Source organism: Sorex araneus, chromosome 2 (assembly GCF_027595985.1).
Source record: "Sorex araneus isolate mSorAra2 chromosome 2, mSorAra2.pri, whole genome shotgun sequence".
In the NCBI taxonomy this organism is placed as follows: Eukaryota; Metazoa; Chordata; class Mammalia; order Eulipotyphla; family Soricidae; genus Sorex; species Sorex araneus.
Window position 1 is genome coordinate 125,889,564 of NC_073303.1, and position 16,987 is coordinate 125,906,550.

Sequence of the window (16,987 nt, forward strand, 5' to 3'; positions counted from 1 at the left end):
GACTAACTAAAATTCTAAAACAGAACCAAGGCAGAGAGTTAGTTGCCTTGATTACATTTGGAACTTGGTCAGGAAAAACACTAGGGAGAATGAGATTGCATTACCGAGGAGCAAGATTTGAAGGGGGACGGACGAGGAAGAGCATAAGGACTTGGTGACGTGTGGCCTTCCCATTAGAAAGAAGCAGTCCTAGGAAGAATTCCTATTCCCCAAGGGAACCATATTTACACAATTAACAATCCTTTTGTTAAAAAAAGCAAGCTTTTCATTATTGCATCTGGACACATATGGGCTGCGTAAAAATGTAAGAGATGTGTAACACACGGTAAGCAGAAAGCCATGATCTTTAACAGGCCAAACCCTTGAACTCGTCATTAATAAATGTCTGTCCTCCATTCAGCCGCCCGGGCTGCTGGGAGCCTGTTTTCTTCAAACACTGAAATCCAGGAACATTTATTATTTTAATCCATTACAGGCAGTGCTTGATTTAACTTTATTGGTTGTGGTGGTGGTAATGGTTCTAAGTGGGGGACGGTAATGTTCTTTTACACATCATTTCAAAAGGCCTTAATTATATTTTATAGTTTGGGCCAGGAATTCTGCTTGTTTTTTTGGTCTAACAAGGTTCAAACGGAGTTCAGGTTGGTGATGAATCAGAAGGAGAAGTCAGAGATGGTTATCTCTCGGAGATGAGCTCATCTCCCCACGAGAAAGGCCTGGGCAGGTACATTCCGTCCACTGCCCCCGCGCGACTTTCAGAGTTGGGCGCTCAGTGGAAGATTTGCTGATTTCCATGCACGCATGCAATGAAACTGCATGTGGTAGCTATCCACTGTATTTTTGAAGTTACCAACCTTTGCATTTTAGAGACTTCCCATTGGAATTCCAGTGGCCACTGCGGTAATCACCACACAAGCACTAAGACATAAATATGCATGCAGGACAGCAATGCCACAATAGATATCTCTTTAAATACTGTAAAACAGTTTCTGAGTCCTTTAGAGAACTGCGCTATCCCAGATGAAAGATGTAAAAGTCTTCATGAAGGTCCTCTGGATAAACACAGGAGTAAGTGACTTTACAAGCAGGCCTGAAAAGGAGCAGATTTCTGCTCCTGGGGTGTTTTTCAAAACATCAAACATTCTTAAATGGTTACTTGTCTATTTGAGGGTGTGAAGAAAAGACCCATTTCAGGTAGTGGCTTTGAATTGCTTGTTATTGCCTAAAATTGGACCCAATAATATTTTATGATGCCAGGAGGATGAAAGTTGTACGAGCTTCTCCAGTTGCACATGATTACTTAGCAGAGAGAACACGGGATTTCTCCCCGACAGAAATGTCTTAAACAGTTTTGGGCTGTTTCCTACCATATTAGCAAAATAACGTGGGCCACTGGCTGGGTGGGGGGTTGGAGAGGGAGTAGCAGATTACCAGAATTTTACTTCTTGTTTCCATTCATTTTTTGGAACTTCCTATTCCTACTTTTTGGGGCGAGCCTCGACAGTCTACTAGTATGCACAGAAGGATGGCACAGTTGGAACCCATGCAGGAAATTTAAGAGTAGAAGGGGGACCTGCCAGTTGATCAGTAGCAGCTCTGAAGCTTGTTACAGAGTAATGGGAGCGGATCTGAGCGGGATGAATGGGGGGGCCGGGGCTCTGCGCAGGGGTGTTGGGTTTCCCAAGGCTCGGCCATCTGCTTTGCCCGCCTACATTTTACTTCTGCAAAACCATAAACGCACCTCGACCTCGGGGACTATAGAAAGGCATTTGAATTCCTCTGCTTTTCATTATCACAAGATTCAGTAACTCATTTCATTGTCAAGATAATCCCCTTTTACTCTTTCTTTTGCGCTTGCAGGGTATGCCAAAATGACAAATAAAATCCCAGATGTTACAGACCCAAAGAGGTCTCCACCTTTCGGGGAGTGCTGGGTTTCAGCTACTTGGGACACAGTGTCAAAAGTGACAGGCCCCTGTGCCCACACCCAATATTCATTAAGCGGTGTCAGTGATTTGTATAGCTGTCCATGAGCCGGACTTCCACTCCAGCCTCCACAGCCGCCGAGGGGAGTGAAATTTGTCTGCAGGCTTGAATGGGGCAGGGGTTTGGGGGAGCGGGGAGTGTAGGGGGCAAGCACCCGTGTGCAATTGTTCAGGCACCGGGGAGAAGTGCAGATACTTTGGAAACGTAAAGAAGGCCTCTGGGAGTGTGGTCTCAGATGACTTGTTCCAGCCACATTCTGGAAGGCCGTCTCACATCTAATCGAACGTTCACTTCCTGGTGCATTTGCAGCGGGCGAGGGCTCAGCCTAGCCTTTGGAGATCTATTCCCCTGGGCAGGGAAAAGCCCGAGGGACACTTTGTACCAATTAATGACCTGGTTTTGCTTTTCAGCACATGAAAAGGAACTCCAGGTTCCTTACAGTTTATTGGGCCCCGAATTCAGCGAACATGAGAAGAGGTCTTTGTGTACACGAAAAAATTAATGTGGTTTTGCTTTCTCTCTCTCGGCTTTTGTTTATATACAAAGATAAGTACATCTGGATGACAGAGGCCCGGGGAGTGAAAGTTATTTAAACCACAACTCTTTGGCGGGGAGGGGCTCGGCTCATTGCTTCCTGCCGGGATGAAAATTCCCCCCCTCCCCCCCCCCCGTGTGCCCATGGAAAAGGCATCGTGAGCGTTTTCCCCAATTTGGACACAAGAGTCAGCTTAGACAGTACCAGTAAAACTCTCCCCTCGGCCCCTCATGTGCCTCACTTGTTCCTATCGTGCATTACTGGAGGGAATTCAGCCCAGGGTCCCGGAGAGGATGGCTACTTCCCTGCCCACTCCGTGTACCTCCTTTGCCCAGGTCCCAGGCGTGCCGGCCTAATAGAGCCATAATTTACTGCCACAGGAGAGCTCCTTGGCTGCTCACTCCCCATCCTGCCCGTGGAAAGTGCTACACAGCTAGTTCAGAATTTATAGCTACATCCTTATGGTTTCTTCCAAACACATACTTCAAACAGCAAGAGGCTGCGTTGTCTCTGGATGGGGGTGGGGGGTGTTTTGAAGAAGAACATGCTATAGACTGGAATGGATTTAACAAACAGCAAGAGAAATATTATCTGCCTTAAAATGTTTCATACATTTGTTTCTAAATGAGACCCTTTCAGTTATTAAAAACACAACAGGATTTTTTTTTTTGCACTCCTATATATCAACTTTAAAAAGACAAATAGTACATTTGCTTGTCTGTCTACTAAAATCAAAGTGTCAGGGCTGCTGGACCAAAGACATATGGAAGAAGATAAGTATTCTAGCAGAAATATGAGTTAGGCTATGACAAGTCAACGTTAAACTCACTCTGTGGAGAAAAATTTAAGAAAAAAACAAACCAAACCGGTTCCTTTAAAAATCTCGTAATTCAGGGCCACAAGAAACTAAGAATAGTGCAAAATTTCAAGTCTTTAAAGTGAAAACTACTTAATCATTTATTTCAAATGTTGAAATTAGTATCTGCTTCCTACTGAGTTTGAAAAGCCAGTAAGTGGGTAGTACAGTATGTCAGGTTTCAAAGCACTGACAAGGTCTTGGGAAGAAAATGAACATCCTCCCTCCCAATCTTTTATTATTCCTTTTCCTAAACATTTCTCCAATGCTTATCAATTTAGATGATATGAAATAGAATCATGAGGCAAACATAAATAATTTTGCTACTTCTCAGAAGTGACAAAAACATGCTACTGCGCTTCGTAACACATTTCCAACTGTGCTTTGCTGAATATTCTGGAGAACATAAGAGTCTTTGAGCCCTACAAATCTACTTCAGCTCCTAAATTAAAACTCATCTGGAAAGGACCGTTGTACTCTGTTTATATAACATTGTCACATAAAGAGTGTTAAAAAAATATTTCGCTAAAAATAGCTTGCGTAAGTTAGGGATTAGAGTAGTTTCTGCGGCTATAATTGTTCCTTTGTAGATTTTTCCATGATGTTTTTGCACAGCGTTTTTGACTGTGTTTATTAAAGTCAGCACATCAAAAAGGATCAAAGAGAAAGTGAGTGAGAACCAAAGAAACCCCAAGTGTGTTGTCTCATTGGGGAGTTATGCAGATTCGCATAAACAAGTGCAAATTGTTGAGGTTTTAATGAAAATTTTCTACAATTATTTTATCTTAAGTCATTCTATACAATAACATCTGTACAGCAGATGGCTATACAGTACTAGGGTAATGCTCCTTGTTCTTTCTCTGTTTAATAGTACATCTGAGATGACTACTTTTGTCACTGTGCTCAATTTGGCTCAGCAAATAATTTGAAAAGTGCAGCTGCTGCAGATGGTCACAATAGTTATATAAACTATAAAATCAAAGACACAGTTAAGTATTTCTGCATTAGAGTCCAACTATAAAAATCTGACATTAACTCCATTTGAGCTCAAAGACAGACTATAAAATAATTTTGGTTGGATGTCAACTGATGTCACTTGAAGAGTACCCAAAAAAGTGGGATTTTTTTTGAGGGGGAAGTGAGGGGATACTTCCTACCTACCACTTATCAAAAAATATACCTTGAAATATATAAACATGTACTTCATCCAAGTTGCAAGGCTTGAGTTTTTAAGACAACTGACTATACAAAAAATTAATATTCACCAAAGCTTGTATTTTTCTGTCCTTGAACTTAATGTAGTATTTACCATGTTGATTTCCAATGATGTACAGCTAAAACATATGTTGTAATGCAATGCTACTGCAATTTAAAAATTGATAAAAACACGGTGATAAAGGCTTATATTTTACTTCTAGTAAGGTTAGATTACTTAAAAATCAATTTGAAAAATGTAGTAATTTCTAAATTACAAGCTCTTAGAAATGAGCCATCACTAGTAACAAGAATCCAACACAGTCTTATTTCATGCAATTAGACTTATTTTGCTGACTCCATTATCTTCGTAAAATTGCTTGAATACGTCACTGCATAGGCAGAAATGCAGGGAAGGTAAGAGTTGTGTTTATTACACTTCAAAAATACATGGCTACCGTCAGCTTTGATTTGGTCTGTTCACATACACTGCGATGTCTACATTAGACTTCTGTAAAGCGCATCTGACTTCAAGTTATTGTTTCAATTTTAGCATCTGACTAGATTTAAAAGCATAACTATAAAAGGAAGTGGGCACAGTTTTTCTGGTATGAAGCAGAAAACTAGTCATAAAATTAGAATGAGAATATGAGCGTAGAGCTCAGGGAGAAATTCTGATTGGACTTTGAGATGTTTACTGAGAAGACAAAATGGGGGTGCGGGGAGCTAGCTCGAAAGGGCAGAGTGCATAACTAGTCCCTGGTACTGCATGGCTCCCCAGCACCACCTGGTGTGGCCCTGGTGGCCCTGAGCACTGCTGGACTCCGAGCTGTCAGCCCACTCGGCTGAGTGTGCATCTCTGAGAGGGGGCCAAATGCGTGTTTCGCAAATGATTACAATACGAAATGAGGATGAAGAGAGCACTGAGCGGAGTGTCTCCAGGCCTGTGGCCTATGGGCCGTGGCTCATTGGGGGTAAGTCAGACGCTGCAGTGGCCTGTGGACCGCCTGCCGCCTTTCCCATCCCTTGGCCTTTACGTTTTTTATCTCTAACTTTAATATGATAGGAAAATTACTTAGTCCTCTTGCCTGCCTGGTCACAAAGATTTCTGGTGAGAAACGGCCAATGATTCCCAATGCTCGGCTCCAGCGCCTGACCTGTGTCTCCTCCGTGTCCGCGCCACAGCCCGTCACCAGTTGGTTGGGCCCCCCAAACCCACCCTGCCAGCCTGACTTTCTGCAAACTGAAGTGGAAAGAGACGTCTCCCGTTGGCTGGCACTGTGCCTGCGGGTACAGTAGCAGTTTCTGTGACTGAAACTATTTCCCACCTAGGCCCATCTTCCGCCAGAGCGTCTCGGCCACGGAATCTGGGGAGGAAGGAGGGAACTGCAGCACCCAGCTGAGGCCCAGGAACCCCAACTCCGCCTTCCACTCGGGCTGTCCCCTCGCCCCTGGGGCGACCCGGGCATCTCAGTGGCACACCTGCCCAGCTGAGACACTGCTTTTTTTCCCGTCGGTGAACTAACTGGCCATAAAACCTGATATTCCCCGGGTCTGTGACAGCTATTCTCAGTAAAAGGAAATTTAGGGGTAAGCAGGTGTAAGGACGGCAGGACGAGAATACCCAAGGAGCAGGAGAGGAACAGTTTTAGGACAGTTGTTCCCAAGTTCATCTGGCTTATCACCCGTCTCCGAAAATAAATAAATAAATAAAATTTAAAAAGCCACTCAGCACCCCACACAATTTACTTTGCATTGGAGAGTACTGCTCCTCTGTACCCCTCCCCCATCCCACATCAGTCCAGAGCCCCCAGCGTGCCTTACTGCCCACGCTGGGAAGCAGTGTTTTAGGGCACTCAGATACCTGGACTCAAAGGACTGCTGGGAAGTATGGGCAAATGCTCATGAGCCAGAGAGATCCCAGTCTGAAGGGCGGGGGCAGCATTTCCCTTCCACACGCAGCTGGGGTGCCCACCAGCCCCGCACTTCCCTCCAGGACTCACCAGGGGCTCTGGCCATGGCTCTCACATGAAGGCTCCCAGAGAGGGCTGATAAGGACGCTGTCAGGCACGGTTTCCTTGGGTGCGGGACGGTTTCCATGGAGACCACTATCTGAGTTGTGTGGACAGAGATTTTTTGGAAGCAGGACACGAGTCTCCACAGAGTTTCCTGAAAAGGGGTCTCTAAGGCACCATCGCCAGCAGCTCTGGGCTTCAGGGACTTTCTCCAGTGGCCCTTGGGGGCCAGGGGCTCGTCTCTGCTCACGGTGGCATCAGCCTGGCCTGCGGTCTCTTTGAGGTGGGCACTTCTGATCTTCTGTAAGAAGTGGGTCACCTGGTCCAGCTTGGTGAAGCTCAGGTTTGCTTTGAAAGGCTTCGCTATGTCCACGTTGACGTCTGCTGTAGGGGCAAATGGGAGGAAACGGTGAAGCTTGGGTGGGGCGCAGGAGCTTCTACTGCCCTGTCCCTCGCAGGGGAAAGGGGGCCAAGACCTGTGTGGGTGCTCGGGGAACCCTCCCCCTGGGTTCCTTACCTGCCGTACCACTGTCTGTGGTGATGCACCATCACAGACTCACCCTCTGCTCTCCAGTAGCAGCACAGCACCGGCAGAAACGCCGGCACACAGCAAAATTGGGCTGTTGAGTAACTCTTGTGCCTCACCTCGACTTCCCTTGCCTTGCCTTGCCTTGCCTTGCTTTGCCTTGCCTTCCCTCCTTCCTTCCCTTCCCATCCCTTCTCCTCTCCTCCCTTCTTCCCTCCTTCCCTACACTCAGGAATAACTCCTGGTGGGGCTCAAGAAACCATGTGGGGTGCTGGGGATCAAATCTGGGTTGTCTGCATGTATCACAAGCACCTCACCCACTGTATTATTTCTTCAGTTTCTCCCAGTACCAAGCTTTTATAAAGGCTAATTTCCCCATGCCTCCTTACTTGGGTCTAGCCAAGCCCTAACTGAGTCACCATATGACCCAGGAGTCCCACTCCTAGGGTCTATCCAAAGAGCATGAAATCCTCATTTGAAAACATGTACGAAACCTGTATTCACTGCAGCACTATTTACGATAGCCAAGAGCTGAAGTTTGACTTCTTTATATAATCTATATACTAGTCCCTCTTAGATGCCATATTGGCAAATGTTTTCTTCCATTCTGTTGATTATCTTTACAGCTTCTTTTTAAATGGTATCATGTACAATACAAACATCTTAATTTTTGTTATGCCCAACATGCTTATTATTTTTCTTGTGCTTTGGTGTTGTAAAGGGAAACTATAGCTTAAACCAATACGACACATTTACATCTGTTTGCTTTTACAGATTCTTTTAATGCTTACCCCTTATATTTACAGTCTTTTAATGTTTACCCCTTATATTTGGGTCTATGAATGAATTTTTGGGTATTGGATGAGGTAGGGAATCCAAATTCATTGTTTGCATGATGATACCCAGTTATTCCAGCAACATTTGCGGATTTTTTTTTTTTAGGTTTAGTAGACTTTTAGTTACTGAGAGAGGCTGGTGGGTAAAATGCCTATATGGTTCAACCACTCAGACCCCTATTTGCTCTGTATTGACCTCCTTTCTTATAGGGCCGAAATTCTTCACAGAAAACAATATGAGAGAGAGAGAGAGAGAGAGAGATAGAGAGAGGGACTGAGAGGGAGACATAGACATAGAGGGAGAGGGAAAGGGAGAGAGGGGGAGAGATGGGAAGACAGATGGAAAAAGAGAGGGAGAGGGAGGGGGAAGGAAAGGGGGAGAGAGAGGGAGAGGGAGAGAGGGGGAGAGAGATAGGAAGAGAGATGGAAAAAGAGGAGAGAGAGGGACAGGGAGGGAGAGAGAGGGAGACAGAGAGAGATAGAGATAGAGAGAGAGAGAGAGAGCGCTTAACAGGTCACAGTGACAAGAGAGAAAAACAAAGCTGAAGCAGAAAGAAGACTCAGCTGTTCAGCTGTCAGGGCCAGATCCCGAAGCTGCTTTTTCTTGCATCCATCACATGTGCGCTGCATCTACCATGAGCCACAGAAATGGCTCAGTGGCCCATCTAAGGAGTTCCCCATGTCTACTGGGGAACTCAGGGTTCATGTTCCTGACTTGACCGGAACGGTACGAGGAGAGCTGCAGACTGCTGCCTCCACACAGAGCCTGGCTTCTTGCTGTGGTCCTAGAGCTACAGAAAACAACAACAAGCCCCTAAAAGACAACAACAACAACAACAAAGCCAACTTTGTGCCTCTCACTCTCTTCACTCGTTCTTGGAGATACAATCCTTGAATCATTTTTTCCAGAAAATCTTTCTTTACCCTTGGGGCTGATTGATGGATATCTTTTACGCACTGTTTCCAGAATATCCCATGCATTTAGCCATTATCAAATACCTTTTTGTTTTTATAGTTACAGGTTCCGGCATCTGTCATGCCCAGTGAGCTGGCAGCTGCCAGACGATGGGTACTGCTCACTATGGCACTGTTCGGAGTGCAGGAGCGCCTAAGCCTCGGAAATGCTGAGTATTTAATGAAGTAAGTAGGGAGACAAGAGTGAAGTTTTTCTTTCAAGTGAATTCCCCCAAGGTTATCAAATCAATTTATCTGGAACAATCCATAATTCCAGTGACTGGGTCTAGAATCTACTAAGATGCTCAAACCTGACCTCCTCACTCATTTCACCCCCTCTTTTCCTGGTCCCCATCTGCTCACATGTTAGGTTCTATCAATTTTACTTCCAAATAGCGCTTGAATCCAACCTCTTTCTTGCCAGCATTCTCTCCACTTCTCCTTCCACACCTTCGCTATTGCTCAGTCACTATAGTCTCCTGAGTGGTTTCTCTATGGAGACCGGGTCTCTTCCACCCAGTTTGCACAGAATAAATGCCAAATGTTTTGTGTCAAACGTGATCCTGATTGGCTCATTCCTTCTAAGTGGGTCCTCTCTCTTTGTGGGGTGAAAGACCAAATAAATAAATGGTCTTTCCTTTCTTTATGTGTAATCACCGCCCACTTCACACAGTAGACATCCCAGAATATAGAGTCCACAACCCCCAGCCTTTGCTCTCTCATGCCTCTAAGTCTGTGTCCACGTTATTCCTTTGTCTAATATTCCTCTTCTTGCCTGCATAATCTTCAGGATACTGAAATAAAGTGATGCCTATTTATCAATGACAGGACTGTCCATACAGACCTTATAACTTATGGGAAAAACTCCTAACATTTATGTGTTAGGTCATAATTTTAGGACACAAGTCTATCACACTAAAGATACCAAGTTTCTACAAACTAGCAATGTGCAGTTGGAATAAGGTTTCTAAGTAAAAATATTTACAATAATAATAGCTTCAAATTACTAGATATAAACCTAGCAAAATAGATACAAGTATGCTGAAAAACAAGAAAATGCTACTAAAAAAGACTAAATTCAATAAAGATTTATAAAGATTTATACATATACATACATGTATATGTGTATATAAAACACAGATTGAAACGTTCAACACTGTAAAGACATCAATTATCTCCAGGTGTATCAATAAGCTTAACACAATTCCTATCAAAATACTAGCAATATTTGTTGATATGCCCATAAAAAATATGTATCACTACAGATTATCAGGAAAATGCAAATTGAAATAATGAGATACCACCTACACTGGTGAAAATGGTCTACACTGAAAAATCCTGGAAATAAATGCTGGTGGGGTTATGGAGAAAAAGCACCCTGTGTACACTGTTGAGAATCTATGAAAAATAGTATGCGAGTTTTCTAAATATTAAAAACAAATAACCACATGATCCAGGAATTTCACCCCTAGGAATATATCCAAAAAAAAAAAAAAAGGAACACATTAGGAAAAAAATATATCCACACCTGCATGCACTGCAGCATACTTACAATAGCCAAGATTTGGAAACAAAAATGGCAGACAGATGAATGGATAAAGATGTGGTATGTTACACACAACCAAGTACTCCTCAGCTGTAAGAAATGATGAAACCTTGTCTTTTGCTTCCACATGGGTGGAAGTAGAGGGAATCAAATGAAATGTCAAAGGAGAAAGTAAAATCCCCAAATGACCTCATTCATATGCAGTATAAGAAGAAACGAATCTCTTTCAGGCAGCTAGTAGAGGGGATAAGGTGCATGCCTTTCATGCAGCCAGCCCTGTTCAAGCCCTCGTACCTCACGGTGTCCTGAGAATCTGGGGACGGAGCCTGGGAGCCCTTCCACGCAGGGCCACTCAGAACACGGTGCTTTCAGGGCCTTGGAGTCCCTCTCCTCGCCCCACTATAGCACGTTCTTTGCATAATACACACTGTTCCTTGCCTTCTTTTGGAAGCCACACCTGCAAGTGTTCAGGGCTTACCCTAGCTCTGTGCTCAGAGATCACTCATGGCGGAACTCAGGTGACCATATGTGGTGTCACCTGTGTGCAAGGTGAGTGCCTGACCTGATGTCCTATCTCTTTACCCTCCCCTCTCCCCTCCATATCATATAAGTAAAGAGGCCAAGCAGTCCCGTTTGGGCAAGTTGATCAGCACTTTGGGAACAAGAGTCAAGGAATCAGAGTTGAAAGGGGGCTATATGGTGAAACCAGGCATTTCCAAAGCAGTAGGATGCCTGAGAGAGAGACAGACTGAGAGAGAGAGAGAGAGAGAGAGAGAGAGAGAGAGAGAGAGAGAGAGAGAGACACCAGAATACATGGAAGCCATTTAGCTGCCATGTTCAGCTAAAATCACAACATCATGGCCATATTAGATAATGCAGTGGATCTGCACTGTTGCCTTTATTACAGTGTCTCCAGGCTTTCATACTGTCGAATTAGATAACTTTTTGGTAGAAGATTAGTGACTTGATTGTAAATATTTTCAGCTTGAAAATGACGAAAAGATTATTTTTTTCCAGTGGGAAAAATCATGAAAACAAAAAAGTTTGGCATTTTTACACCCAAAATAAAAATTGAGCAATGCATTTTCTGGTCTTTTAAGTTTCTATTTCTGGTCTTTTAAAAAATACTTTAAAAAACTGATGAAAAGCATTAACTCATTATAAAGATGAAAATATTCACCATTAAGATGCAAAGATTAAAGAAATGGATTAGAAAAGTTTTACCCAATAGAGATATAATGGAAACTACATCAAATACTTTTTTATAAAAACTGGATAAAGAACCAAGATGGATTTGTTCATGTGAATTTTATTCCAATTATTATCAGACTCTTGTTTTAAAGGATTCAGAGCTTTTTCATATCCCTCATTGAACTTTAATAAATGGACTGTTTTCAAAGTTTAGATTTTAGGAATATGCTGTAATACAGAATCTTCCTGCCGAGTCATCTCTTTCTCTGCCAGATCAAATTTCTCATCGTCCCTGAACACATTCTCCATCTTTGAGTTTCCAAATAAACCTGGGCCTGTCAATTATTGGATTCTAATTACCCTTCAAAACTTTCTGAACAGCTACCAGGAAATAGAATGATGGAATAACTATGGAGTTAAAAGGAGATTAGATAAATACAAATAAATTATCCTTGCTCCATGCACCCATCACTCTAGTAGATGACTTAATAGCGAACGGAAAAGAATCACACTGTAATAATGAAATCAGAGAGGGAGCTCGAGTCCCAGAGGCAACTCCCCTCCGTGTACGTTATCACACACCTTGTGGGGGGGCCAAGCACCAACTGGAAAAGTTTCCTGAAAACGGTTCCAGCTATTTTCTCATTTAAAATGTTCCAACTTTCCTTGACCCATTAGTCATCATATTACTTACATTTATGATGTATTTTGAAATCTAGTACCCAAAGCCCAATGGATTCAATATGGCTTGTTAGACCCCAATCAAAACATTTACCAAAGAAAATAAAAGCACTTAACAGAACTTCTTTGTTAAGTGCTTTATTCTTGGGAATTTTATTTATAAAAGACAAGGTTTTTGTTGTTGTTGTTTTTGCTTTTTTTAAGACAAGAAAGCCTTGCCAGGAAGACTGTGTGTACATGGGTAGATAAGGGTCAGGCGCAGGAATGACAACTGCCCCATCTTACAGACATAAAAGCAAAATACATCAAGTTTATAGGCAAGTTTGAATTTATAGATAATAATGCTAATAAAAGTATTTATTTGGTCATAGTGCTTTGTTTTCAAATCAGCAATTCAAGTTCAGCTTAGTTAGTGTTCACATCAAAGGGATTTGTGATGCTAATGGACACAGTGAAGACCAACTATCCAATGGCATGAGAGGCAGAAAACCTGGAAAGACATCCGGACCATGAAAGCCACATGTGTTCACTGCCGGTCGGAGGGGAAGGTCCCCAGGGTGGCAGGCAGTGGTGCTTTCCTGGGCACCATGTCCTGAGTGGACTGTGGCTAAGTGCCCTGCCTGCTGGAACAGGGGGTGACACTTGTCCTTGACTGCTCTGCTGGCACCATTCATGGTGCTATTAAGAGGCTGTTGGCACCGCCACAATGGACCACTGACAGTGCATGGCTGATCATGCAGAAGCTTCAATCAACACTGTCCGGCCATAAAGCCACAGCAGAAAAGTTCTGGCTAGAAGGTTCTCTATGCCTTTTCAGAAATGATCGCATTACACCAGACTCACCTAAATGGACTTCTCTCCCTTTAAGGAGTCGTACTAGAATGTTAAGTATATCCATGTCTTTTTTTTCTTTTACTCCCTTTCTGCTATTCTCAAAGTAGTCATAATAGAGAGCTAAGCATATTTATGTCTTTATTATTTTCTTTTTGCTATCCTCAGTGATAGTAAATACTTTTCTTTGGAGACAGTGAATCTGACTTTTGGGAAGAGCCAAATGTTATTGTGAGATAAGGGAGTGAGATCCCAGAAGAAAAGAAGCCCACAAACATCAGGGACGTCAATCTACAGTGGCTCCTGCTGCCAATGCTCAGACAGTTTCAAATTATTAAAAACAATGAGTTCAGGGTAACACCAAACAACAACTGGAATATGCTAGAGAACAAACTTATCCCCACCTATCCCCCTAGCTATGACGAAGTATAACTGACAAATAAAATGGTAAGATACTTAAAGTGTACAAGATAATTAGCTGATAAAAACGTACATTGTGAAAAATTCCCCCCACCCCCTAGAAAACCAACTCATTATAGAAGAATAGTAGGTAATTAGCCGGACGAAGAACCTCCAGCTCTGGGCACATCTTTTTGACTCCACCTTTCTTCCTGCACTAACATACACCTTAGGGACCTGAGCCCTACGAAAACAGGATGAGAACGCTATTCGTGTATCCCAAAGAGGAATCGAAAGAGCTATGCGTGGAGTATCACATCTCACTCAAGTGAGAGAAGGAATCCGGAGTCCCAACCTCCATCAAAGGTCAAGAATCTGAGACACTGTTTCATTTGCCAAGGTGTCAAAAATCAGATGAGCTGAACACATAATGCAATTTAGAGACGACCACTGGACTAGAGCTGTTACCAATTGGATTCCACAGGACATCAAAAGACTGCATGGTCACCCACCTATGAGATAGTCAGACTTCTTCGTTAAAACCCTGAATGAATGGTTTGAGGTTCTTCGTGTTCCTGGAGTGAGCAGATACCATTAGGCTACACTAGCATGTGACAGGGACAAATGGAGATGTTACTAGTGCCCTCTTGAGCAAATCAAAGATCAACGGGATGACAAGTGACAAGGTAAATAAAGGGAAAGAATTAAACTCCCACCTTGCCTTTATTAGAGGAACAATCCTGAGGAAAGGAAGATCCCCACTAACCCATGAACGAGCACTGGTAAAATTTAAAAATGGCTGTTTGCAATCTCTAATTAATCCAGATCAATAATTATTAACTTTAACACACACACACACACACACACACACACACACACACACACACACACACACACACCCTGAATTAGATAAAGGCAACTGCCAATTTATATGCATGAAATAGAACAAGGTATGTATAAGGTCCAAAATGGAAAATGCTAATGCTTTGACTATTTAATTCGATATAGAAATTGCAAGAGGTGAAAAAATGACAAAGGGGGAAACCTAGGGACTAAAGAAACTGGAGAGAAACATGGTCATGTGCAGATCTTAAAGGGATCTTGGTTAGAAAAAAAATAATCATGCATAGACACCACACAACTCCACTTCCACATAAATTAAATGAGATAAGTGGGCATTTGACCAGACATCTGATGATGCTGAAGAATCTTAGCTTTAGGTTTGTAAGTGGAATTATGATTATATTTTAGAGACATTCTGAAATGTTATGGATGATAAAATATGATGCATGGTGTATTGCTCAAAAATGATGCAGAGGAGAGGAAATAGGAAAACTCAGAGACTATTAATGGTCACAAATTCACCAAGTCCTAAGCCCCTTTTGTGGGGAAGACCACACCTGGCCATGCTTAGGGCTGACTCCTGGCCCTGCTCTCAGGGATTACTCATGGCCAACTCAGAGGACTGTGTGGGATGCCAGCAATGGAACCCAGGTTGGCCCTCTGTAAGACAAATGCATCCCCATTGTGGTATCACTCTAGCCCCCATCCTCCCATCATAAGTTCTTTATGGCCTCAGCTGACTTTTTACATGTGCTTCATGTTGCGGGCCCTCTGCGCCTAAAGAGTTTAATTCCATAATGGAAATTTCAAAAAGGAACCTGGAGCAATGGCGCAGCGGGCGGGGCATTCGCCTTGCACACGGTCGACCTGGGTTCGATTCCTCCACCCCTCTTGGAGAGCCCGGCAAGCTACTGAGAGTATCTCGCCCGCACGGCAGAGCCTGGCAAGCTATCTGTGGCATATTTGATATGCCAAAAACAGTAACAAGAAGTCTCACGATGGAGAAGTTACTGGTGCCCGCTCGAGCAAATGGATGAGCAACGGGATGACAGTGACAGTGACTGATGGGAGAACAAGGCTGGAGTGTGGAGTCTTACAGGGAGGCGACTTCAAATCAGCTACCTCCAAACCCTCACACCATTCTCCCATCTCTCCAACAGCTGACCCCGCTTCCAGCCTCACAGAGGAAGTTAGGGTTATTAAATGTCCCTGTATTTCTTGTTACCAAAGTGAAAATCTACCTCCAGAGGTCAGAGGCAGTTGCTGGATTCTTCTCCTTCCTTCAGTCTATGGAAGCTACCTTATCTTTATCCAACTTGCTTTTTAACCAAAGTCTTCATGCTGCCTTTTGAACATTAGGAAACTTAATCTCTGTCATCATACAAATTAAATCCAGGGGCAGGAGTGAAAAGCAGTGGGCAAGGTGCTTGCCTTTAAGTGGTCAACCTGGGTTGGATTCCCGGCACTCCACACGGTCTCTCCAGATCCCAGTCAGGGCTGATCCCTCTCACAGAGTCAGGACTAAACCCGAACACTGCTGGGTGTGACCTCAAAACAACAACAACAAATCCTAAATGTTGATTTCAAGTGACCTTTCATATATGATGCAACTAATCTTCTCGTTATAAGTACTCAGTGTCCATGTTTTCCCTTCTTAGCTTGCTACTCAAGGCATTCTAGATCAGATTCATTTAAGCTGGTTCATAACCACATCAGTTCACCTAGCAGGGAGAACACACATTCAATATTTTCAGTTTCTACTTTATCTCAGACCACTTTTGGACAATGCCCATTTCTTCTCCTTTCCTTGTCACCCTTTCCCTTTGTTTTCTTTGACACTGTAGACCCCAAATTTTCCTGCTGGATTCCACTTTCCTTTCATTCTTCTACTGACCTTTATATACTTGGGTTATATCAAGGTGAAGCTTTTTCTGTTTCCTTTCTAATTCCTCCGAGTAATAAATCCACGTCCATGTCTTAGAAGAGCATCTAAGGCACAAAATCTCCCAAACATTCCCTCCCTGGCACTAGTCTTAGGTTCTCTTGTGAGTTCCTGATACATCTGTGCAATGAATGGCCGGGATCCAGCACGTCCCTGACAGAACCCACACTCTCCCGCTCGTCTCCCAGGCAAAGCCCACATGCTCTCTGCCCGCTCAGGAAATAGGGTGAGTATCTGTCTCAGTGGGCTCACGCCGCCACAGTAGGATGTCAGGGACTGTGTGGCTTGAAGAGTAAAAATGAGTTTTCTTCTGGTGCTTGAGGCTGAGAGGAGGAGAGTCAGGAACCAGGCAGGTCCGCATATTAGGAATTTTAGGATTTTTATCTTAAAATTGGTGGGGAACCACTGAAGAGCTTTAAAGAGGACAAAAGTGGTAGAGAAGTGAGTGTGTGTGTGTGTGTGTGTGTGTGTGTGTGTAAAAGAGGTTTTATTTGCATTCTGAACAAATGTGGTAGAGAAGTGAGGGTGTGTGTGTGTGTGTGTGTGTGTAAAAGAGGTTTTATTTGCATTCTGAACAAATGACTGGTTGCAGGGCAGAGAATAGAGAAGAGAACCAGAGAAGATGCAGAGGACCAATCAGGGGTTCCAGAGT

General features: G+C 43.4%; 1 protein-coding gene across 5 annotated transcripts in view; it reads right to left on the reverse strand.

The window, feature by feature from the left end:
• Positions 1-16,987, reverse strand: part of VPS13B (vacuolar protein sorting 13 homolog B) — a 645,914-nt gene that overhangs the window by 130,332 nt on the left and 498,595 nt on the right. For 4 of the 5 annotated variants that reach the window (XM_055125276.1, XM_055125277.1, XM_055125275.1 and 1 more), the window contains exon 35: positions 6,575-6,970. In XM_055125276.1, coding sequence (XP_054981251.1) covers positions 6,575-6,970 — 396 coding nt within the window. The remainder of the gene's footprint in view (positions 1-6,574; positions 6,971-16,987) is intronic. The other variant, XM_055125278.1, reaches the window with a different exon arrangement.